Consider the following 24,992-nt stretch of genomic DNA (forward strand, 5'->3'; position numbering starts at 1 on the left):
TCTAACAAAGAAACTCCATTTTACAGAGTCTTTTTTACATCTGCCTAGCCTGTGCTTCCTTTCCATCTTGTCTTCTGTTTAACTGGGAGGATTTTTTAAATCACATTAGCATTGGAAAGCTGATTGGTGAAAGAAGGCTGGAGAAACACAGAATCGGGTGGCATCAGCTGTTGGAGTAGTAACAATGCAATAAAGCTTGAGCTGGGAAAGTCTTAGTCTAGCCAATCTTACCGTAACTGTGTGCACATGTGCTAATGAGATTTTCATACGGGGGAGGGGGGGGGACTGGGAGTAAAAGGCATACTCCCAGCAAAGTTGTGCGATTGCACTAAAGGTTTTCAGACACATTGTGCTAATCCAGGATTTCTCCTGGGAAGAACCAGGAATACTCCAGCAACAAACCATTCACGAGGATGTACCATGAAGGTTTGTTGTTGGAACATTCCTGGTTCTCCCGGAAGAATCCCTGGAAATCAGCGCGCAATATTGTCCGGAAAATCTGAAGCACATTGCGCGCTTTGCCAGGAGTATGCTTTTACTCCTGGCTCCCCCCCACCCCATTTGAAAATTTCCTATGACAGGAAGAGTAAGCATCAGCTGCTGTATATCCCGATTGTTATATAAAATGAACAGCAAAAAAGAAAAGGGGAGAGAAAATAAACTCTCATCTATCTCCAACATGTTAAGAAATATAAGCACAGGTGGTATGCACCTGAGCACATCTTTACACTTGAGTGAGCAGAACTATGACTAGGAATCCCTCTTGCCCCCTACTATTATACAGAAAAGGAGGATGTGGGGAGAAAGGAACACCCCTTCCTCTCCCCATCCCCCCATGATGTAAATACCTTGGCAAAGATCTGGCAGAGTGCTTATTGCATCTCAATCTTTCTGTGCTTTAGATGTTTTGAATTAACCATTTTTCTTCTTGTGTTTGTAAAGGCTAATTTTATACTGATTTTCTTGTGCTGTTTTTGTTTTGGCTCCCCTCTCCCCATTTTAGGCTGCTTTTTAATATTATGTTAGGTCTATTCTGATGTTGTCTTGTTTTGGTATTTAAACTGATTTCTGTATTTTTGCAAGCCACATTGAAGCCTAGGTGGATAAATGTTATAAAATGTTGTGAGTAACTAACAAGCATAATTAGATGTGCTGCATCTGTTGCAATCTGTGTTTAGAATCTATGTTACCTGTTCTTGCCTCATCAAAACAAACTCATTGACCCAAATCTGATTGTGGCAAAATGTTTGCTGTAACAAAGAAAAAACTGCAAAATAATTCAATTCATCTGAAAATATAAAGAACAGACAATTCCATATTTCTCTAGAAATAGGTTTATAATGAACATAACATTATGAAAGTAGACCATACATAGAAATATTTGAGAAAAGAAAATATTTGGGAGAGAAAGTGATGGTGCCAAAAAAGGGGAAAAAGTCTTTCATTCCTTGCTTTGTTCATTTTAATGACAAATAAATACTTTTTGGAGGGACATATATATAGATGGAATGAATGTTGAACTTTTTTTTTAATTCTAACAGGTTTTAAACAGGCAAATATTATAATTTTACAAAAATCTCTTGCGGATGACTTTGAAAAATTTTGCCAAGCAAATGACGGTCCACTTCCACTGCTGTACAGAAGTAATCCTGGTGAATGGAAATGCCCATCTCTGAGCAGTGATTCTGATATTAGGTATGTGGATATATGCTGTCTAGTATAGACCTAATATGAATATTGATGCTTACCAGAAAGTATCTTCTTAGCATTTCAGGGTCTGAGCATCAAGTTACTTTGATAAGTAAATTATAGTATTATATGAGCTCATTTCACATTTCTTTAGTTTTTGGAAATCACATCCAGTTTAGAAAATTGAATATCTGGTGCTCTCTCATTTAAAGAAAGGTAAATCTGGCATTGTGACTCCTAGAATTACTTACTTTACAAAACCTCAAGAATTTGAAGAAAGGTGGTGTTAGGGCCTTCTTGGTGGCTGCTCAAAATCTATGAAACATTATTCCGAGAGAGACTGGGCTAGCCCTTTTCATGTCATTCTAACATCAGAAAAATGTGTTCTTATTCTGATGGGCTTTTGACAATTGACTGGCTGAGGAGGAAGGTGCTTTTATGATGTGGATGTTATAACATTTTGTTGATCTGCCTTTAAATTATTTTATGTTATGGTTTCTTATTATAATTTAATTGGGTTCTAAAGGAATATTTTTTCTGTTTTTATTTGTATATTTTCATTTTATAAACCACATTTAGTTCTGCTTGTCAGAGAACGGCAGGATATAAACCAAATGAATGAATGAATAAATAAATAAATAGTTGTATTAATATATAAGCAAACATAGCAGAATCACATTATATCTTAGGACTTATCATGTGCCTTTAAGCCATGGTGAACCTATCATGGGGTTCTCTCTGCAAGACTTGTCCAGAGGGGTTTGCCTCTGCCTTTTGTAACTGGCAGAGAGTGATTTGCCCAAGGTTACTCTTGACCAAGTGTGGATTCAAACCTTGATCTCTCGGGGTCCTAATCCATCACTCAAACCACTACACCATGCTGATTCACTTTAAGGCTAACACATTTATTGTGGAATAAGATTCAGTTATTCAAACAAGAACAAAGATTTTGTGTCATGCTACATGTCTCATGCAGCTCACCACTGCATTTAGGTTTGCATTACTATCCAACAGTGGTTTTATGAATGGTCACTGTTAAAGATAAATAATCATAGTCTGTAATTTCTGTTTCAGTTCATTTTGACCTATTTACAATCTCTCTCACACACATACACATGCATGTGTAATTCAAAATTGAGGATAACATTTCGTGCTTCTTATGAAACCAGCAAGTAGCAATAGCAAGTACCTTTTTATACCGCTTACCGATGTACCAATCAGCATTGTCCTAGATTATGCCTTTATAAAGATGCTACACTTCAAGGTGTCACTAGATTATTTATTATTTTAAAGCTTAAGATACATCAAGGCTAGCAGAATCTTTATTGCTTTGATTCATAAAATTATGCATTTTTGTGGACCCATGGACCTACCTAAATCCCCCATTATAGAACTGTGTGTTCACAGGATTTTGATTGTGAATAGACGTTTCATCTTGCTTTTGCTTTTATATGATACCTGATTAGAGGATTTAATAAACAATTTGGGTATTTCTTTGGCTATGTCAGTGATTCTTTCAATGGGAGATACATCTACAGGACTAAATCTGCGACAGCAGCAAATTCTGATGGGATCTGAGCAATAGTCAGTTTTGAATAAACAAAAGCAGAGTCCTGTGACCTGGCTGAAGGTGAAGCAGTTTGTAATGTGCTGTTTCTAAGAAATCTGTTGTAATGTGTGATCTCTTGGCATGCAGTAGTGTTTTTGCTTCTACATGTTCTTTTCCATGTTTGTACATAAAGCAAATATTGTAAAGCAGTTGTGTCTTTAGAGTTGGCCTCACCCAGTACGATAACACAAGGTGTCACACACACCCTTGACTTCCTTTCATACCACACCATTGTAATCTTTTTTGTACTAATGTTACACATAAGTCATAATTCCCATGTATCACTGAATGAAATGGTAATAATTGTAACATAAACAACTAGCAAAATTAAAATTATACCTTTAAATTGAAACATCATGTGTACAGAATAAATGTGTTTACATACACATAGTTTTATGCGGTTAAAGTTAAAATTGGGTAAAATGTGTTTTTTTTTTAAATTAAACATTTTGAAATTTTAATTTAAAAAAAGCCTCAGAGCCTCTCCTTTCTCTTCCCACTGAGCTTCACCCCACCATGTCTTCAGCATTTTAAAGAGCCACAGATGGATGCCACAGCCCGTTTCTGCCAAAAGGCAGATGTTTGAGCAGTGATGTCACCCTCCCTTAGGGTGTCACCTGATGCGGCCCACACACCCCTACAAGGCCACTGTTGTATAGATTTAGAAAGACTAAAGACTTAGAAAATTAAGGAAATGAAGCCAGTAGTGTTGCACCTGGAATTTCTTATCACTTAGGGAAGTTGTGAATACATACAAACAGAATTGCCAGCTCTGATAGTGCTTAGGTGTTTGTAGATCTCTGGATCTACATGGTATATACCAGTGTTTCTCAAGCGATCTGATATGGGTGACTAACATTTTCCACCCTAACGTACCAGAGACTGGTATGTATTTGTGACCAATGACTACAGCTATTTCCTTCTTTCTTGGAAGTTCTTCATAGACGAGCAGTGGATAGCTTATAGATAGACACTGGTCCGCAAACCACCACTTGGAGTAGCATTGGTGCACACAATCCTAAAATTTCAGTGCAGGGAGTTGGTACGCATAAAATTACACATCTTAGAGTGCCGTGGTTTTGCACATAAGGTGATGTTCAGAAATTGAACCTTTATTGACTGGCAATGTAGTCTGATACATATAAAAATTAAGTTGCAGGTAAGTAGTTATAATATCATAGCTGTTTGATCATTCATAAAGTTACTTTCAGAGAACTGCTGATGGCAATGTTTTGCAGAACTGACTGTCTGCAGTACAGAAAATATGAGAATGGAGAATGTATGGAAATTCTAACAAGCCTGAAAGAATATTCAAAACAGCTTAAAGACATGGTGACTTTCTATCTAGGCTGCAGTTTCACATTTGAAAAGGCACTCCAAGAAGTTGGCATTCCCATAAGAAATGTAGAACAAAAATGTAATGTAAGCATGTACAAGGTAAGAGATAAGGATGATACTGTATTTTATACTTACATGATAGGTAGGATTATATAAAAGAAAATTGGCAGTACCACCACCTTAGATTTGACAGCATCCACTCTTAGATGTGCTAATTAACAAATGGGGATCTTTAATAAAATATTGTGATGCATTTCCTGTTCATAACTGGAAAATGACTTTATAGTGCTCTTTGGGGTACCTGTTTTCATAGAATCATAGAATCTTCTAGTTGGAAGGGTCTGCAAGGGCCATGTGATTCAAGAAGAGGGCCTCTCCACAGTTCCATACGAGGAGAGGTACACATTTAAGAATTGAACTTCCAAGCCATTTAGGGCATTGAATGTCATCACCAGCACGTCAAATTTAGATTGGAAGCAATTTGGTAGTGAGTGCAATTGGCTTAACACCAGTATTGTGCTCCGGCCAACGATCACACTGCAGCAGTAGTTACAACTTCTGAATTATATTCAAGAACAGCACATTATAGTAATCTAATCTGTAAATTACCAGTGCATGAACTATTGTCACTAGGATGTATCAGTCAAAACTGACACAAGCACTCTGAGCCACAGAGTTCACTCAGGCCTCCAGTAACAGAAATGGAACTAGGAGCACTCCCAAGGTGACCCAGTCCTTCATGTTGAGTGCAGCCCCATCCAGAATGCATTGCTTAGCCCACTCCTGAACCTGGGAATCGCCAGTTCGTGGAGCTCCCGTCTTATCAGGATTTACTTTAAGTTTATTGACCCTCATCCATTATAGCATTCAGTCACTGGTCTAATATCTGCACAGCCCTAGTGACTATATTCCACTATATTCTGTGCTTGTCAGGCATCATCTGATGTACTGCATTCAGTTCTGGGCACCTCATTTTAAGGAGGATATAGACAAGTTGGAGAAATTTCAGAGAAGGGCATTGAGGATAAGTGTGGATAAAAAAACATAAGGGAAGGATGAAGAAGATGGATGTGTTTAGCTTGCTGAAGACAATACTGCAAAGACTGTCACAGACAAGAAGTAGGCCTGTTCTCTGCTGTCCCACAGGTTAGGGCCAGGTCTAATGATATGCAATTACAGGAAAGTAGATTTCGATTGAACGTTAGAAGGAACTTTTTGACAATAGAAGCAGTTCAGCACTGTCAGTAATTGCTTAGAGAGGTGGTGGGATCTCCTTTGGATATCTTCAAGAAGAGGCTGGACAGCTACTTGCTGGAGATGCTTTAGCTGGAGGTCCTGCATTGAGCTGGGGTTTGGACTCAATAGGTCAGGAGCCCCCTTCCAACTCTCTGATTGTATGATTGTGTGACTAGGTCAGATATAGGACATGTTGAGTTGCATCATGGTGAGATATTCTTCAGATTATTCTATGGCTCTGACTACAAGCAGAAGGAGACTTGAGTATCATCAGCATACTGTGATGGCACCCAACATGACAACTCCAAACAACCCAGCAGATTCATATAAATATTAAATAGCATGATGAAAGCATGAAAACCTATGGTATCCCAGAACATAATAGCCATGGGCTGAACAGGAATCCCCCAGCACCATTATCTGGAACTAGCCCTATAGATAAAAGCAAAACCATTATTAACACAGTGTCTTCTGCTCCCATCCTACAGAGCACATCCAGTTATATGATGATCAATGGTATAAAATCTGCTAAGACTTTCAGTAAGATCAGCTAGGTAGCACTGTCTTGAAACTTGAACTTATGTTTTCTTTCTTTCATTAATTCAATCTCTGTCTTATCTTTGATCTGAAAAAGGTGGGCCAAAAAGAGTGCCTTTCAGCCACACTGGGGGTGGGGTGTGCAAATGATGCATGCCCCTGGAGTGGCCAGAAGCTGCTCTGAGGCAGTCCGAAGCCATCGGCAGAAAGAGTGGGGGAAATCCACTCTTTGCCAGCAGCCCATTTGGAACCGTGGCAGCAACCTGCTTTCAGAGCCGGTTGTCTGGTTGCCGCACTCCCACGCTGAGTGGTGGCCAACTGGGGCTGGAGTGGTCCAAGGCAGCTCCAAGCTGCCAGTCTGCTTCACCCCTTTATCTGTAATGCTTCATTGCAGAAATGCTGCAGATACTGAAATGCAAAGAACAAGAGAAGAAATCTTCAGAAAATTTCTTATTATGAACAAGCATAGCATCTGCTACTCATAAGGAGTTATTGTTGTTCTGACTGCATTCTCATTCTGCTGTCAGCAATGAGTTCCTCCAAATCATAATTCAAATGATGGCCACTATGACTTGTAGTCAGAGAAGAGTCTTCTCACATTGTAACTGAAAATACTATAACTGTGTGTGTCCCTGAGATGCCAGCCACAGATGCTGGCGAAACGTCACAAAGAAACTCTGCTAGAACATGGCCACATAGCCCGAAAAACCCACAAAAAACTATGTCCCTGAGTTGTTTGTCAAGTCCTCTATTAAGAACACTTTTATCAGCACTAGACAGAGAAGTGGTTTATGAGGGGCCTTCAGAATAGCAGAGGCAAAGTCCTTCAGGTCCAGCAGCCAAGAAAAGAACATCACTGATGTCATTTTTAGAAGTAGAGGGTTTGCTAGTAGAAGTTTAATAATAATATTTTTAATAATAATATTTATTTGTATAAAATTAATTTATTTGTATACCGCTCTGTGGTGAACCAATCCGGGCGGTTGACAACAGTAAATATAACAGAGTAAAATATAAAATTAAAAACATTATAATCCCTCCCCTCCTTATGAACGTATTAAAAAATATGACAGATTAAAAACACAATATCAAAACATAAAACATAATTAAAACAAACTAAAAACCCTGGTGTCCCTCTGGAGATCCTCAACCATCACTAAAGATGGGGCCACGAGAGGAAAGAGGGGATCAGGGAGCCCAGGCCGGGATGGTTAATCTGGAAAGGCCTGCCAGAAGAGATCCGTCTTGACAGCTTTTTTAAAGCTGTCTAATGATGTCAACTGACGGATCTCATCCGGCAGGTCGTTCCAGAGTTTGGGGGCGACAGCAGAAAACGCCCTCTTGTTTGGTATTGGCAGTGGGGAAGTTTGGTATTGGCAGTGAGGAAGCCTTGTTTACTACAGTCTCATTCCCCTTACACTACTTTGGATGTCATAGAATCATAGACTCGTAGAGTTGGAAGAGACCACTAGGGCCATCCAGTCCAACCCCCTGCCATGCAGGACATCCAAATCAAAGCATCCCCCAACAGATGGCCATCCAGCCTCTGTTTAAAGACCTCCAAGGAAGGAGACTCTATCACCCTCCGAGGAAGAGCGTTCCTTTGTTGAACAGCCCTTACTGTCAGGAAGTTCCTCCTAATGTTGAGGTGGAATCTCTTTTCCTGTAGCTTGCATCCATTGTTCTGGGTTCTGTCAAACATTCCACTGTCACAGCACTTAAAAGATCAGTAGGTATTTTGTGGCCACTGTTTTGTCTCTGCAGAAAATTTTGCCATTTTGAGTCAGAGAAATCTGTTAGTTCAAACCACCCCATACTTGGTACCTCAGTCACTCACATATATCTAATGCCAAATGCTTTCCATCTGTTTAGCTTTAGTCAGTGGACAGAAGTAGAAAACCTACTAAGTGCAATTCCTTTAGTGCTCTTTTCCCTGATATACCCTAATGCTCAGGGCAATTTTCAACAATTATTATTGAATGTATTATCCACTGCAGTTTTCAGATGAATCCAAGATTTCAAAATGAAAATACTTTTAAATAGGTCTTAATGACTTGATAAATGTTGAAAAATCTTCCAGACTACTGTTCCTTGCTATGATACTGAAAACTTTCGCTGCAATCTAGTCGTAACCATGAGACCTATTCCTCAAGACAAATTGAAAGTCGTTGTGCAAACCACCCATCCAATGAAAAAGTCACATGGAGCACCAGTTCACATTGGTAACCCTGGTCAGTGTAGTTTTCTATATTTCATTAATCAATAATTTTAAAATGTTGACATATTTGATTGCAGGAGTCAGAATTCATCAGGACAACATGCTCGATGCCTCAAAATTTGACAGAATATTTTTGGTTGTTCAAGTTGCAGTGCTGAGTACAAATCAAAATTACAATAGTGGGAAAAGGGTCACCAGAAAGAGAAAAGTAGAGCAATCATAATTCATTAGAAAATTGTGACAGGCACCTCAAAATCTGGCTGATTTTTTAAAATTATCATATAAGTGGCAGTGCCCAGTTTTGATCTGAAAAGTCTAAATTCCAAAGAAGGGGTCTTTCTAGAGGCCTCCCATAACATATAGTAACACAGTGACAGACATTTCAAAGTTTTAACTGTTCTGTTTGTCACTCAAGTTGCAGTGGACATTTTCAAGTCAACATTCAAAACTGGGTGCTTCACAGAAGCAAAAAAAAAAAGGGGGGGGTTGCTGTATGTCATAGTAATTATTAAAAGTGTAGAAATCATTATTAAAAGACATAAGAAAGAGCAAAAGTCTCTTTCTCCTTGAGGTACTGCTGCTAAAATTCTTAAGATGAAAAATAGCCAGAAAGAGGAAATAGCAGGTAATAGAGCAATTCTATACATGCCTATGAAATAAGCCCTACTGCATTTAGAGGGGCTTTCTACCTGTTAATCAGGTATCAGATTTCAGCCCCAAAGCCCTGTTTATACAAATATATACAGTAAACCTTTTCATCATGCTTACCTTTTTCATTTCACATTATTTTATTACATATTAGCTAAAATGTACCTGGCACTATCCTCGTATTTATGTATTACACCAAAAACAGTCCGCTACATCTTCTGTTTTCTTGCCCCTTCCCTTTTTATCACATGAATCTAAGCAGCTGTACCTTAGCCATTTTGCAATACTAAGCCAATACTATTGTTTTTTCATTGCTACTGCTGCAGTATTAGTGTAATTTTATTATTTTTGAGTTACAGGTTTGTTAGGGATCAAAGATCTTTCCAGTCCAGACTATGGTGATGCAGTACAGGCTCATCCTGGAGATGTTCCTGTCTTTTGGGCCTGTGGAGTCACAGGTGTAGAAGCTGTCCGTAACTGCAGTATGTATACAATAAGCTTATTAGAATTGCTCCTTCATTATAGAATGAAAATTTACATTTGAACTCACAGTGTGCTGATAAATTTGTTTTCCTTTGATTTATATAAGATCACTGGGCAGCTTACAATAAAATTAGTTTTAAATTAATTTAATTGCCTTCAGGTTTTTTGTTGTTTGTTGTTTGTTGTTGTTTTGAAAAATAGGACCGAATGCTGCTGTAAAGTCAGTAAAAGTGATACATGGTTGGTAGCTTTTATTTATTTATTTCCTGGTCTTCTCCCACCACAGGATTGATTTCAGCAATATAGAACCAGTCAGGCTAAGGTAGACATTTCTTTAAAGCCAGTCTGTTCCTAGCTAATAATATTAGAATAATCAAAGCAGTCTTTTCACTTAATTGTTAGATCAAAAACATTTATTTTCCAAGAACAGAGAGCAGGCTTCAAGGATAGTTACTATTAGGATCCAGTTGTAACTCTTTTTACAAATAATAATAATAACAACAACCTTAATCTATTGGAAAAGAATATTCTACAAGTTGTCAATCACTGAAAAAGGTCAGGCTGCAATGGGACCCTTCAATCCAATCTGAGATCCAGTCAGGATCTCAAACGGAATACTACCTGGACCAAGTACATTCCCAGATTACTTGAGACCTGTGAGGAGCTTTACAAAGGAATGGAAGTCCTAGAAAAGTGACGGACCACTCTAAATGACCTCAAAATGCACCTTCCATAATTAGCTACAATATAGCAACACAGTTATTCTTCAGTTTGGGCTATACTTTTCTATTATTAATTCCCAAATGCTATATTAGAATATGTTTTAAGGTGTTTTTTTTGGGGGGGGGGGTGCTACCTCATATACAAATATATTTCTGTTTCCAGCTGAGTATTTGGATGTCTAGTGGCAGTCATGCCTGGTAGTGTCTAGTATAGGCTGATTTATTCCTTAGATGGTCTGACCAAAAGTCCCTGTAATACAAGCTCTGGTTTACATATGCATAGAATGGACTGTCGCAGCGTGTTGTACATAAAATGATACTTAAAGACACTCCTGAAATTTCAACTGATCCAGAAATTGAAGTGATGATGCTAATGGACGCACACCATGGAAGTGCATCCACTCCTGCTACAATTGTGTTTTCTGTCAGTTTGTTTCCAAAAGCATTTGAAAACATAAATGATTACCTTTTAACCCAGAGGTAGGCAACTGTGGAAGGCTAGGAGACCTTAAAGGGCAACATGTGCCACTTGCAACTGCTGCTGCAAGGAAAAAATATAATTTTTTTGCCCCAAATGCTTCCAAACCCTCTATGGGTACAGGGGCATTCTCGCCATATTTGGTGGCCTTCATGGGCCATTTTAGGTCCAGGAGATACCTTCTTTTAACAGCAGCAAGTGAACAGAGGTCACTGTCTACTTGACCTGTTCTACTACATCAGTCTTTGTTTTACAGTCTGCCCTCCACATTTGCGGTGGTTATGGGAACAAAGCCGCCATGAAAGTGGGACAACTCTTCTGTTCTGGGATTGAGATTGGGTGCTGTAATAGCTGTGACTGCAAGCCATTGCTTGCACTGTTACGTCTGCACTAGTTTATTAACATCAGGCTGTTTGTAAAGAGAGCATCATATTGTATCCTGTTCACTTGAAGACAAATTTTACGAAAACAGATTTACTGAAGTCTGCTTAGCGTAATTCTCTGGATGCTGTAGAGGAGCGATTCACACTGTAATTTTCATAGTTCAGTGAATACAGGAAATAAGTATTTGTGGTTTGAATAAAACACAACTTTAATACAGAGAGTAGTGAAACAGAAACCACAGAAGCCAATTTGCTTCTCTATTATAATAGATACTTTTATGAAATTTTAAAGGGCATCAAATTATTGTTCACTAATGCCATTAATGGCAGTCCCATTTAAGGGAATATCTTCTAAATAATAAACTCTTTTAAGTACCATGATAATTGGCCTCTAATTTTTGAAAAATCACATTGTGTTTATATTCTTTCCTAATCAGTTCTGATGTTCAGAAGCAATAGACAAGTAGCAAAGGAAAGGCAGTATAGCACTAATTACAACTAGGGTATCCAAGCTACTTATATTGCAGCAGTGAGAAGAATTGACATGGTAGGGTTTTCTTTATATTTTTCACATTCTTTCTTCCTGGTGTATTCTGTAGCTGCTAAGTCTGCCTCTGAAATGTGTCTATAGTTGTTCCTCTATAGTGAGGAATACAGTTGTCTTCCCCAGGTATAGTCAAAGTGCATAAAGGAAGTGAAGGGGGAACAAAAGTAGTTTTACATGTGGTAACCCAAAAAGTGCTTGCATCTCTGTTATTTGTGTATTAAGGTGGTAGGGAAACCCCTCTGAAAAGAACAAACTGACAATGTGATAGTTACATAGCATATTTTGATTTCCTTAAGGAATGATATATCTGACGAACTGATGCCTAGTTTTGACATCTGTCTTGTTCATTACCTTCATAAAAATTTCCCAGTACATGTGTTTTGCAATAGTGACTTGGCAAGCTGAGCAAACTATATTAAGATATAGGTACACAAGACAAAGGGCTCCCATATTTTTCAGATTCTGGACTATCATGGAGACAGAATTGCATTTATTTCTGTAAAAAACAAAGGTGGATCCTTGATTCACCAGGCCTGGTTTTTAATTTCTAAGTCCCTTCAGTTATGTAACATCAATGAAATATTATTAAGCTTCTTAAGCATCCCTGGTTTAACCAATAGAGATGGCTACTTTTTTCCTCCTCTGTGTTTCTTATTGAGAATATATTTCTTTTAGAATCTCCACTGGCGTTTACCCATTCTCCTGGTTGCATGTTTATCACTGACTTGAAAGATGATGATGATAATGATGATGCAGCACCTGGCCAAGAACTCCCTGATGTTTACTGTATTGGTTGGAATCCTCTGTATTATAGCATCGTATCAGCAGCAGCTGTACAAAAAATCAGATGTCTAGAAGACACGATAGGAGTTGACCCAGGTAAAAGTAAAGAAAGAAAATAAACACTTCTGTTGCAAGTCTCAATTTCTTTTTGTAAACGCTGAACTTCCTTCAAAGAGAAGGAAGAATCAGACACTAGACTTGCTCTGTAATCCTGTCAGTGAATGCATCCAGACTGATTTAAAAGATGCAAAAGTCCCAGATTTTGCTTCCATTTCTTCCAATTTTATTCTGGCGATCTGTGCACATTTTGCTTATCTCAGAATATTTTCTGTCAGGTCCCAGTTATATCAGAGTCTTTTTATACCAACTCCCCAGTCAATTTATTTGGAATCATAGTCATAGAGTTGAAAGGGACTGCAAGAACCATCCAGTCCAATACCCTACCCCACCAGTCAAAGCACTCCTGACAGATGGCCATCCAGCCTCTTGTTTAGAAACCTCCAACAAGTGAGACTCCACTACACTCCAAGACATCATGTTTCAGTGTTGACCAGCACTTACCATCAGAAACCCATGCTGACTTAGTAATCATGGCATTCCTTTCTAAGTGCTTACAGATTGTTTAATTATCTGTTCTAGAATCCTTCCTGGCATTGATATCAGGTTGACTAGATGGCAATTGGTTAGCCCCCCCCCCCATTTTTTTTTTAAAAGACAGGGACAATATTTGCCTTCCTCCAGTCTGCTGGGACTTCTGTTCTCCAGGAGTTTTGACCCAGTATAAAATTGAATGGAACAGGAGCAAAATCTGGGACTTTTCAGTCAGTCTAGATGTATCAATATGCATGCCCATTTCCAAAGTGGTGCTTACAAGTGCTGAAACATCCAAAAAGATTTAGTTCCCATCTCTTGGAATGTTTGTTACCAAATAAATAAATAAATAGAAATGAATGAGTTAAATTGACCAGAACCCTAATTTGATTGCTAATACATAATCTGTACCTCTTGTTGTTCTGCTTTCCCTAAACCTCCTCTAAGAACAAGGAATTCCTGTTGTTCAGTATAAACAGGTGGCAAAGCCACTAAGTTGTTTGCTTGGTGACATCAGCAAAAGGATATGGAGCAAGAAATCCCAGAGATGAACACTGGATTTCAGAAAGGAAGAAACACTTGGGGTCACATTGCAAATATGCGATGGTAATGGAATATACCAGGGGATTCCAAAAGAAAATCTGTACATGATTTATTGATTACAGCAAAGCCTTTCACTGCATAGATCATGAAAAGCTATAGAATGCTCTGAAAGAAATGGAAGTAACACTAGATTTGATTGTCCTGATGTGTAACCTGTACTCAGGACAAGGCTGCCGTCAAAAATGAATGCGGAAAGACAGAATGGTTGCCAGTTGGCAAATGGGTCAGGCACAGCTGCAACCTATCACCCTTTTTATTCAACCTGTATGCAGAAACTTTTGTACACAGAGCAAGTTTAAGCTGAGAGGTAGCAGGAGTGAAGACTGGAGGAAGGAATATTAACAATCTAAAATAAGCAGACAATACAATATTACTAGCAGAAACCAACAAAGATCCTGGAATAATTATTGAAGAAGGTCAGGGAGGAAAGTGCTAAGGTAGGCTTAATGCTGAACATTAAAAAAACAAAAATAGTGACCACAGTAGACCCATAGCAATTCATCCTAGATAATGAGAAAATTGAAATAATGAAAGAATTTCCATACCTTGGAACAGATACTGCAGCCAAGAAATTAGAGTAAGACTAGGAATGGGAAGGGCAGTTATGAAAGAATTGGACAAGATCCTAAAGTGTAATGGTATAACTCTGAACACTAATGTGAGGATCATCCAAGCCATCGTATTCCCCATCACCATGTACGGATGTGAGAGCTGGACAGTAAAGAAAACTGATGGAAAGAAAATAAATTCAATTGAGCAATGAGCAAAAGGAAATATCTGGCAAAATATCTCTGAGGTTTTCTTCTTTTTAATGCTGCCTGGTATTGTGAGCCACCTTGCATTTTTTAGTATGAATATGCTTATGGATCATAGATAATGATGTTGGTTTCAAAGCAGTATGTTCAGTAATCGCAAACTAAAAGACTTGTTCTCTTTCTGTTTAGGAGAAAGAGGTGTGAAACATTTGCGTTCTCAGGATGAACTTCTGAAAGCATGTTTGTCTATGTCCCATGCCCAGTCAGTGTTGATTACAACTGGATTTCCTACCCACTTCAAGTACGATCCTCCTGAAGAGAATGATGGGCCTCCTGGAGCCATTGCAATGGCATCCATGTTGAAGGCCCTGGGGAAAAATGTAGCTATAGTGACTGATCAAAGAGCTCTCAATTTGAATAAAAAGATAATCAAGGAGGCTGTTGAACAAGGTATGACATGACCTTCTGTTTTTAGTAATTTAAGTGTTGCTTAGTTTTCAACCAAGATAAGAAAGTCACTGGTATTTTTTTTTAATTTAAAAAATTCCACTTTTTCAACCTCTTCATTTACCAGAGCTGGTCTAGATTAATCTCAGCTTCCAGAAGTTCAGGAAAAGCTCTGAGCGAGTTTTAGAACTCAGAACGTTAGACATAAACTGCCCCACTTTAGAATTCTCAGGTCTATTCATGAGTCAAGCTAAACAAAACAAACCCTCCCCAAGACCCTTGAAGTTTAATCCCCATTTTACAGCAGGAATGCCACTAGTCAGCCCTTATTCCCAGTCCCCATCCAGCCCTGGGCTACAAAATTTTTCAGTTGTGAAAGAGAAATGAACTAACAGCAGAGGAATCTGTCTGTTGACAGGAGGATTGAAATCCACTTGATCAGGTGCATTAAGGTTCTGTAAGACTAGTTGTTGTTTTGCTGCAAAGAACTAATGACTATCTCTATTCAAAATTCTTGAATATACAGTATTCTCTTTCCATGTACTCTAGGGATACTGGAGACAGTAGTGCCTGTGATTAGCTATCATAGTAATTCTGCAGATTCAGCTTTACAGTTTCTTTGTGAAGATGGAAATACAGAAAAGCCCAGGTATGTAGCCAAAAAAGCAAGAGAATACCAAACTGAGGAAGATTTAGGCTGGAATCCTGTTGGTGGACTACATAGAATAATTGGAGTAGATGTGACCACAAGGCCCAACCTCATGTTTACAGTTGCTGGAAATGGTGAGAAAGTTTGGCTCTTTCATTTAACTCCACTTTTCTTTGTCACTTCTCTGCTCCCTTTCCAGCTCTTTGATCAGCAGATCTTAGCCAGTAGAACCCTTTTGCTGAGAGAGTATCTATTGCTGGATCTTTGTGATTAACCAACAGAAGAAGGTTGTGCCTAATCCTACAGAAAGCATATCTTTTGAGTTAAGATTAGACCATCAGTAGGAATTTGTCAAAGGAAGACCATCCTTATCACAGTGCATGATATGATAAGAAGTATATACAATGGCTCCCCCTGCCCAATTTGTCTCTAATGAAATCAGTGGAAACTGTGGTTCCCGTGTCAGTGGGTTGGTGAGTGATGTAGGTTTTATCTCAGACTTTACAGATGTTATCTATTTTAGGGATGGGATCATATACCTTGGATAATTCCTTTAAATTAAAACCTGGAGTAGATTCACTGCCTCACTGACTTTGGAATCATCAGCTGCCACTGGGTGAATTAATTCTGGTAACAGCACCAGATCTGAATTCTGAAGCCACTACTCTTTTTTGTTTTCTTTAACTAGATATAACCACCTAATAGCAATAGAGCGTGCTGGAGTGGCTGCTGATGGCAATTATTATAATGCAAGAAAAATTAATATTAAACATTTAGTGGATCCCATTGATGAACTCTTTTTAGCGGCAAAAAATATCCCAGGAATTACTACAGCAGGTAAGTGTGGTGCTGTTTTTTCCTACAGTGACCTACGGCCCATTCAAACTACAAAATTACAGTATAGCACTGTTTTCCATGCTAACTGCCATGGTTATTTCTGCATCTGCTACCAGAGTTTCTTTTAAAGAAGAAAAGCCCAAGAGCACCACTACAGCAGACAGCAAAGCTACTTTGTTAGCTGAGGTATACCTGCATTAACTACTGAATCTTTACTTGACTATTAATATCTTGGTGTGCATCTCTAGAAAAGAAATCACTTTAACACATCTGTGTTTCAGAAAGAAATAGAGAATATATAAACTGTGACATCGTAAAAACTGTGCTAACACGTCTAAAAGGAGAGCTCTTTAGCAGAGGAATGTTAAACTGTCCTTTAATAACAGATTTAGTAAAGCTAAATTAGGCAGTGATGGAATGGAATGCCCACATCACTCCTATCTGTGTCATGAATGTGACTATAATGGTAAGCAGCTAGGCTAGGTGATAAAAAAGATATGTGTAGTAGGAGCAGAAATAGAATTTAGAGTATATGCTGGGACAGTTTGACTGTTTTCTAGCAATTTATCTTCTCAGGAGGGATACTAAATTTAACTTTGACATTAAGCTCTGCTTCTGTCCAATTTTGAAAATGTGTACCATGAATTTAATAAGCATTTAATAATAAACTCCAGTTTCTTCTTTTGAAGAGCTCCAGAATTACAAATATACTTTGTTAACCAGTAAGGGCCAAAACAGACTGGCAGTAAGTGCCGGCTTGCAGGTGGTGTGGGGGCATGGCATTTAGATGTTTCACACCCCAACATTTCCCCCAAGCCAGTGCCCCTCTGCCCGCCCAACCAGACGGTGGGCAGTGTTGCGGCACTCTAGCAGCGTGGCATTCAGACAATGCGCACCTCAGGAGCGCAGAAGAGATGCCGCTGCAGCAGAAAGGGCGGCTTTTTTTTGCCCTAAAAAGGAACGGCATTTTGCCGCTTCTTTTTGGATTGGAAAAATGCTGGATCGGGGCTGCGGCATGTGGTTCACACCAGGTACAACCAGATATACAGTATTGTTTTAAGATACAGGAGGACAGATTTAATTGAGCATTAGAAGGAATTTCTTGATGGTAAGAGCGGTTCAGCAGTGAAACCAGTTACCTAGACCTGTATTCGGGCCTCCATCTCTGAACATCTTTAAAAAGAGGCAGCTATCTTCCAGGGATGCTCTGGTGGAATGCATGCATTGAGCAGGATAGTAGTTTTAACTTGATGGCCTATGGGACCCCTTCCAGTTCTATCATTCTGTTGTCTGAATTTATATGTCCAGAATCAGTGAGAGAACACTGTCCTCAGTTGCATAATATGAACAAATCAGGAAACACCCTCAGTTTCTGTTCTGAGAAAGCTTGCACTTCCTGTATTTGATGTGTATTTAAGGAGCTCATCACTTAGAAAAACGGTTCAGAACTGAAGAAATATCTAACAGACATTTGTGTGTTAAAAGTAGATGTGGCTTCACTACAAAGAAAAAGGGAACACCTACGACCTTTCCCTTTCCAGTCAATTGGAAAGTAACAGACCATTTCTTTTGCTAACACAGAAACATATAATAGGTTATATAGCAATAGGTGACTTGTTCAGACAAAGTTCTCTGGCTTTATTGGTTTATGAACTGAAATACCCAGTTGTTAAAACAACATTGGCCTATGTTTCATTAATACTCCAGATGTGTAAACTAATGTGATATTTCCCTGGACTTTACCTTTTTTAATTTAGGAATTGGGGATGGAGGAAATGAATTAGGAATGGGAAAAGTAAAAGAAGCTGTAAAGAAATACATCACAAATGGAGATGTTATTGCTTGTGATGTAGAAGCAGATTTTACAGTTGGTGCAGGTAAGTCAAGAACAGAGCAAAACTCTGTATGAATATTGAATACTTCCCTTGGAGATTAATTTTCTTGTTGAACATTGTGATACAATGTGCATAATCATTTTTTTGTTCTTAATTACTTCCAATTTTAATATAGCCATGCTTTCCTTGAGCCAAGAAGTTACAGTTCATGGTAGGCAGTTTCTTTCCTGCTCATGTCATAACCATTCTTCTGTAATAAAACTGGGTACCCCTGTTACTTTTGGGGTAACTACTTCTTTCTGTTCTGTTTTAGTTTCTGCAGTCCTCAGAAAAGACTATAGCCAGAAAACTGTTAGTGATAAATGTATGTGTAAATCTGGCTTATGTGTGCATATGTTTAATTTTGAGAGGGCTCAGAGAATTTTGCTGTAGCTCTTGTTTACTTTCCAAAGTCTCTGGCAGCTTTTAAGGGGAAGTAATTCTGATGATGATGATGATGATGATGATGATGATGATGGTGATGATGATGGGTCTGGGCTGTTCTTCAAGGGGAAGCATAAGGAGGGTGCACTTTATTCATCTTTATCATGGATAGCAGAAGCAGCCCCTCTCAGGGCTTCAAAGCTGCCAAGACTGGGAGGCAGGCCACTAGGCAGATTTATCACATGAGCAAACACATCTTTTTTTTCGAAGGAAGTATCCATGAATGGTTAACTCCTATCATCCAAGAAAGGACCTTCATGATAAGCTCCAATGTACCAAGTCCCCATTTCCCTGCAGTAAAATGTAATCATCTATTGCACTTTTCTTTTCCAGGAGTTTCTAATTGGGGAGGCTATGCTGTTGCTTGTGGGCTGTATATTCTTAATACATGTGAAGTACATGATCGTTACCTGAGGAAAGCTGTCAAGTTTCCCAAGTTATCCAAGAAAATGGGCTGGGCATCAGCACTACCCTCTGTGGCTAAGGTATTTTCTTGGATGAGTATTCAGAAAGATTGGAAGGGGGTACTGAATTTTTTTTCATGTAGATCACTGTTTTCTAGGGTAATCCATAATTGGAGATCTTGATTTTTACCACATTGCTATGAAATCAATGACCTTTGAGAAGAAGCCTTTGTAGTGGTGGGTATCTTCTGAACATTTGACACTGAAAACCCTGTAAACAACATCATTTTGAAAGCTCTTCTAGTTTAATATTAATTTAAGAAGAAATTGTGCTGAAAGCAGTCTCACACAAACTGATTCCCAAGATACCACTTACATTTCCCGGTTACAGTTAATAGATAGTAGAAAGATACTTTGACATTTCAATAGAAAGATCTCGCAGTAAATATGAAGAGCTTTAGAGAACTTTTGTGAAAAGATGGCTATTGTTGTGAATTTTAAGAATACTGAACTAGTTTTCTTGAACTGAAAACACTACCCCGTCTGTCAGAAACAGACATTTGAAAAGGGAACAACAATTCTGTACAATGCCTGTGAAATTCTAAAGATTATTTTCAAATGCATGGAAAGTTAGCTTATCCTCCTCACTGTTTATGCCAACATTTATTTATTTATTTATTTATTTATTTATAGTATTTCTGTATCACATCCCAAACTACAAGGGTTCCTGTGGTGATGAACAAATAAAAACCAGTTAAAACAATACAAAAATGAAAACATTTTTAAGATACTTTAAAATACTCTTTAAAAACTCTTTAAAATCTCCTAAAAGCAGTCTAAAAAGAACCTAAAATCCAATTTTAAAATAGTTAAAACATCAATTTCAAATACTGAATGTCATGCGGAACAGCACTTTTTTGACTGCCTTCTGGAAGCTTAAAAGAGATGGGACCAGCCTAACTTCCTCTGGCTGGCAGTTCCACAGTAAAGGTACTGCTACAGAGAAAGCTCTGTTAATGTGTTCCCACTAGACTTCACAGCATGTTAGGATGTGGAAAAGAGCCTCCAATGAAGATCTCAAATTTCTGACCGGCTTGTGTGAGGAAGTAGAATTTCCAATATCTTGGCTCCAAGTCACTTAAGGGTTTGTAGGTCAAAGCCACTGAACATAACCCCCCTCTCCAAAAAAATAATGACCACAGAGAATCTACCTAAATTCAACATTAAATAGTGAGAAAATTGAAACAGTCAAATATTTCCTGACCTTGCATGAAATATTTATCAGAAAAGAGACTGCAGTCTAGGAATAGGAAGGACAGCTATCAGAGAATTAGACAAGATCCTAAAGTGTGAAGATATTCAACTGAGCACTAAATTTAGAATTGTCCAAGCCACTGTATTCTCCATCACCATGTACAGAAGTGAGAGCTGGACAGTGAAGAAAGCAGACAAGAAGAAAATAAACCTATTTGAAATGTACTGGAGAAGAGTGCTGAGAATACCGTGGACTGCAAAAAAACAAAAACAAAAAACAAATGGGTCCTAAAACAGATCAAGCCTGATTTGGAAGCCAAGATGATGAAACTGAGTCTGTCGCACTATGGCTGCATCATGAGAAGGCATAACTCATTAGAAAAGACAATAATGCTAGGAAAGGTAGTAGAAAGAGAGGCAGACCACATGACAGATGGATAGACTTAATCAAGGAAGTCATGGGCCTGAATCTGCAGGATTTAAACAGAGCAGTGGATTGAGGCCTTGGAAATGTCTCCACCAAAGGGTGGCTTTGAGTTGGGATTCACTCAAGGGCAGTTAACAATAACAGGTCAACATTGGTAACTTAAATTGAGCTTGGAAGCAAATTGGAGCTGTTAGGAAGGATCTAATTAGGGGAATTTTAATTAGCTCAAATATAGCCGAGAGGTGGCCCTAACAACACCACGTGCCAGAATCGGGTCCCAACAGTGTATCCCAGAGGTCGCCAGCAAGCCCCAAGAGAAAGAGACACTGATACCAACTAGGTCCAATTAAAAAGGGTAACGTTTATTATAGCACAGGGAAAACCACACAGCAAAAGGGGAACACACACACACACACACACACACACACATTCAATGCTACAGCAGGGGAGGGGTGAGTTGGGGAGATAGGTTTGAGAAAGAGAGGCACCACTAGGAATACTACCTTAGAAGTCTTCTCTGGGAAGTCTGATGAAACTTGGATGGACAGTGAATCACGGCCGCAGAGAATGGGGGAAAAGGGCCGCGGGAGCTAAGAGCAGAGTTCAAGCTGGCGTGGACCAGCTTGCAACCTGGTGATAGCACAAGGAGGGTCCGAAAACCCAGGGTTCTTATAGGGTGAAACGTATCCGGAGGCTATGGGACTTGCTAGACAAAGGTATTGATTGCTTGGGCTTTGTTAAGCCAAGAGCAAGTAATGTGTTGCCCAATGCATTTAAGTCTGGACACAATTCGGAGGGGCATCTGACTTGATCACTGAGTCGTTAAGCTGATCAAGCCAAGTCTATTGTCTTACTTGGGCAAGCAGTGGCGATTCTGGTTTGGCGACTCCCAAACTTTCTATGGAAAATTTCCAATTCCATCTTTTCCTAGGGGCTCTGCCTTTGCAAGGTGAGCTGCCTACATGGTCTCCTCACCTTTGAGTTAATGGCGGGTCCTCTATGAGGTCAGTCAGGGGTCATAGCACATACCACATATACCCATTAAAACCAAACTTGTTAACAGAGCCAAATTGCTAGACCAGTGTTGTATTTCACTCTAAAATGCATACCTGACACCAGTCTGGCTGTTGTATTTGACAGTAGCTGCAGCTTCTGAACACTTTTCAAGGGCAGTCCTGTGTAGAGTGCATTACAGTCGTCTAATTGTGATATCATCTGTGTCATGTTTATTCCAAATGCATTATAGTTAAATTAGCTAGCCTGTTAAATTAGCTGCAGTTGATCTTCACAGCTCTAAATCCTAATACTGCTCATAATTACATATATCTATATACCTGTAATTTGTTTTCAAGACTACTCTGGATGAATTATTTGTCGTTTAGAATTGCTCTGAAGGATGTATGAGTGAAACGAGTTGATTCATGAAAATCAGACTTGGAAAAAAAATCAGACTTGGAATAGGTGATTCTGCCTAATGGGATTCTTACAAACAAAAAATAGTTCTTTGGGTTTCCACTAAGTTTCTCAGTGGCTCCAGTTAATATTCTTTGTGGATTACTGGTCTTTGCAACATTAACCTATTACCATTTGTTTGTGACACTATTCCTGGCCCATATCACCATTATACTCTATTAACTTCTTATGGTTTGCTGGATAATATTTTGGCTCCTGAAATTACAGTACAGTATATTACTGTATGAAATATAATTAATTCTGTAGGCATGTTTTTAACAAAGGGGAATTTGAGAAAGTGGTTTAAAACTTATACAGAACTAGAAGAAAATCCATTTATCTATCCTTTATTCTGTTGTGTACACTACTTTTCATTGCTGTCAGTAGAAATTGATGATATCACATAATATAAAGGAGGGCACCCAGGTTGCCCAAATAGTGTTGAAAGCAATCTGCTTGCTGTGTGACAATTGTCTGTTTTAATGCCTAGGAAGAAAAGTTGCTCAACATATTACAGCAGAATGAAGTGCGTAGTGGAAAGACTGCCAGTCTGGAAATGGAAGTGGATGGTCTGCCTTTCTACGATGTCCACTCACTTATACTTGAGAAGCTGTTGAAGGAAACACTGACATAACCCCTCCTTAACAAAGAATGATAGGTTGGTCATTTTTAGACATGTTTGTCTACCTCTCTACTAGACAGAAAAATGCTATCATTCTCTCATTAGCAAGTATATCATCACTTCTGAGGTGTTACTGAATTACTGAATCAATGTAACTGGTGCACAATAGATTTTCAGAATTATGCCTTCTTGAATTAACTTAATAAAATATATTTGTAGAGACATCTGCCTTTATCACATTCAACAACAAATTGATCAAAATATGGTTTCTCTAATTTAGACATGATCCATCTGGGCCCTTATCTGCCAGATTCCTTGTTAAAATGAGAATTCAGGCTGTAGCTGCTCATTCTGTTCTTACAAAAGTTCAACTGTCTCTTTTTCTCCATAATTCAGTCTAATAAAATAAACACACTGGTCTCATTTGGACATAATGTTAAACTGTGCTTTAGCATTACATGAAAGATTGTGTAGCATCAATAAAGTTGAACAACTGCCAGTCTACTTGGCATCAGTATGTAGAATGATTGAAGGGAGTACTATCTTGCTTTTTTCCTCAGACTGCAAAATCTCTTGGGCCAGTCTTGCCCAGAGAGCCTGGAAAAGGCCCCACTATTCTTGGACTTGCACAGTCTCTTCTTCCTTTCTTCCTCCAAGATGGCTTAAAAAAGAAATTATAACCTTTTACTTCCATTTTAAAAATGCAATTTAAAGTTATGTTGAGATCATGAGAACTATGATTAGTCATAACTATAATTTACCAAACAAAATCAACTTCAAAGTATGGTTTATGAAGCTAGTTTCTTTCAATAAATCTCATTTAAATTTAACCACTTAACAGTAAGAACATTAAACTGTGGGGAATGGAAAACTGAAACAAAATCTTCCAGCCTTCTATTCATGGTAATGCTAGCACCTTATCTACATTCATTCATAATTATGCTAGATTATGCATGGATGATGGCACTGTTTGGACGACCTTTCCTTTAATATCCATCTTGCCCCTTCAATAAATAGAAGAGCTGTTCTGTTTATAGAAGATTGCTGATTTCCACCTACAATCTCAAGCACTACTTCCCATGCTCTCTGACCCTCTGGCCCCTGTGGGTTTTTTGACCAGGAGAAATGGTTCTGCTGACCCAAACAGCTATTTGTATGGACCCAATTTCATTTGTTTTCTTCTATTCTTGAATGACCTGAAGTTCCTAAACAATCAAAAATATTTTAAAAAATGAATGTGATTTTCCATTTAGAAGAAATCAGAATTATAGTAAGTGACTATTTCAGTGCTGTTGTGTCAACAATCTTTTTTGTAGTCTTTGTCCTAAGTAATAAATATGATGCTGAAATCACCATTCAGAATGGTTGTGATTTTCTATGGAAATTGTGTAGAAAGGAAAAGTATAAGCACCAGCATATTAACCTGAATCCCAATGGTTTCCCAGTATTCTGTTTCCAGTCTCTGTTGTAGAAACACACCAGTTCTTTGGCCCTTTAGTGAAGCACCCAGTATAACCCTATTAGCATTTGAGATCTTTATGCTCCAGTTTCTTGAAGACACTGGCAGAGATCCTCCATCAGGAGACATAGCTACCTCTCCCAGTGCTATCACCCAAACATACCATTTTAAGCCATTCTGCAGAGGAATTTCTGAGGCTGTGAGTATGATGAGTCCAGCTTTCTCCCAATAGGGAAGAGGTGGGTGAGGAAACATCCAGCCCTCTCCTGCCATTGCCAGCCACAGCACAGCCCATTACCAGAAGAAGGCTATGTCATTTACTACCTTGCTTTCTAACACCTTAGAAATTCCTCTGGGAGAGACTGCATGTAGTACAAGGTAAGATTTTTGGTGCAATGATCATTAAAGTGAATTAGTATAATTATGAAAGGGTAAGATGGCTTTATGATGTAATTGCTGAAGAAGATTTTTGTTACGTGCTGTCAAGTTGCCTTTGATTTATA

The 24,992-nt window shown here is 38.6% G+C and overlaps 1 protein-coding gene across 6 annotated transcripts in view; it reads left to right on the forward strand.

Annotated features, from left to right (window-relative positions):
• Positions 1-24,992, forward strand: part of DGLUCY (D-glutamate cyclase) — a 34,164-nt gene that overhangs the window by 354 nt on the left and 8,818 nt on the right. For 4 of the 6 annotated variants that reach the window (XR_006100605.1, XR_006100606.1, XM_042438722.1 and 1 more), the window contains exons 2-12: positions 1,542-1,695; positions 4,537-4,735; positions 8,490-8,640; positions 9,635-9,757; positions 12,564-12,767; positions 14,810-15,070; positions 15,617-15,716; positions 16,405-16,553; positions 18,311-18,430; positions 19,205-19,356; positions 22,899-23,066. Coding sequence is in view for 4 of the 6 variants with exons in the window: in XM_042438722.1 (XP_042294656.1) it covers positions 4,580-4,735; positions 8,490-8,640; positions 9,635-9,757; positions 12,564-12,767; positions 14,810-15,070; positions 15,617-15,716; positions 16,405-16,553; positions 18,311-18,430; positions 19,205-19,356; positions 22,899-23,042 (1,560 nt within the window). In the remaining 2 variants the exon portion in view is untranslated. Of the gene's footprint in view, positions 1-1,541; positions 1,696-4,536; positions 4,736-8,489; positions 8,641-9,634; positions 9,758-12,563; positions 12,768-14,809; positions 15,071-15,616; positions 15,717-16,404; positions 16,554-18,310; positions 18,431-19,204; positions 19,357-22,898; positions 24,384-24,992 lie in introns of those variants that run through there. The other 2 variants (XM_042438698.1, XM_042438731.1) reach the window with 2 other exon arrangements.

Source organism: Sceloporus undulatus, chromosome 1, assembly GCF_019175285.1.
Source record: "Sceloporus undulatus isolate JIND9_A2432 ecotype Alabama chromosome 1, SceUnd_v1.1, whole genome shotgun sequence".
In the NCBI taxonomy this organism is placed as follows: domain Eukaryota; kingdom Metazoa; phylum Chordata; class Lepidosauria; order Squamata; family Phrynosomatidae; genus Sceloporus; species Sceloporus undulatus.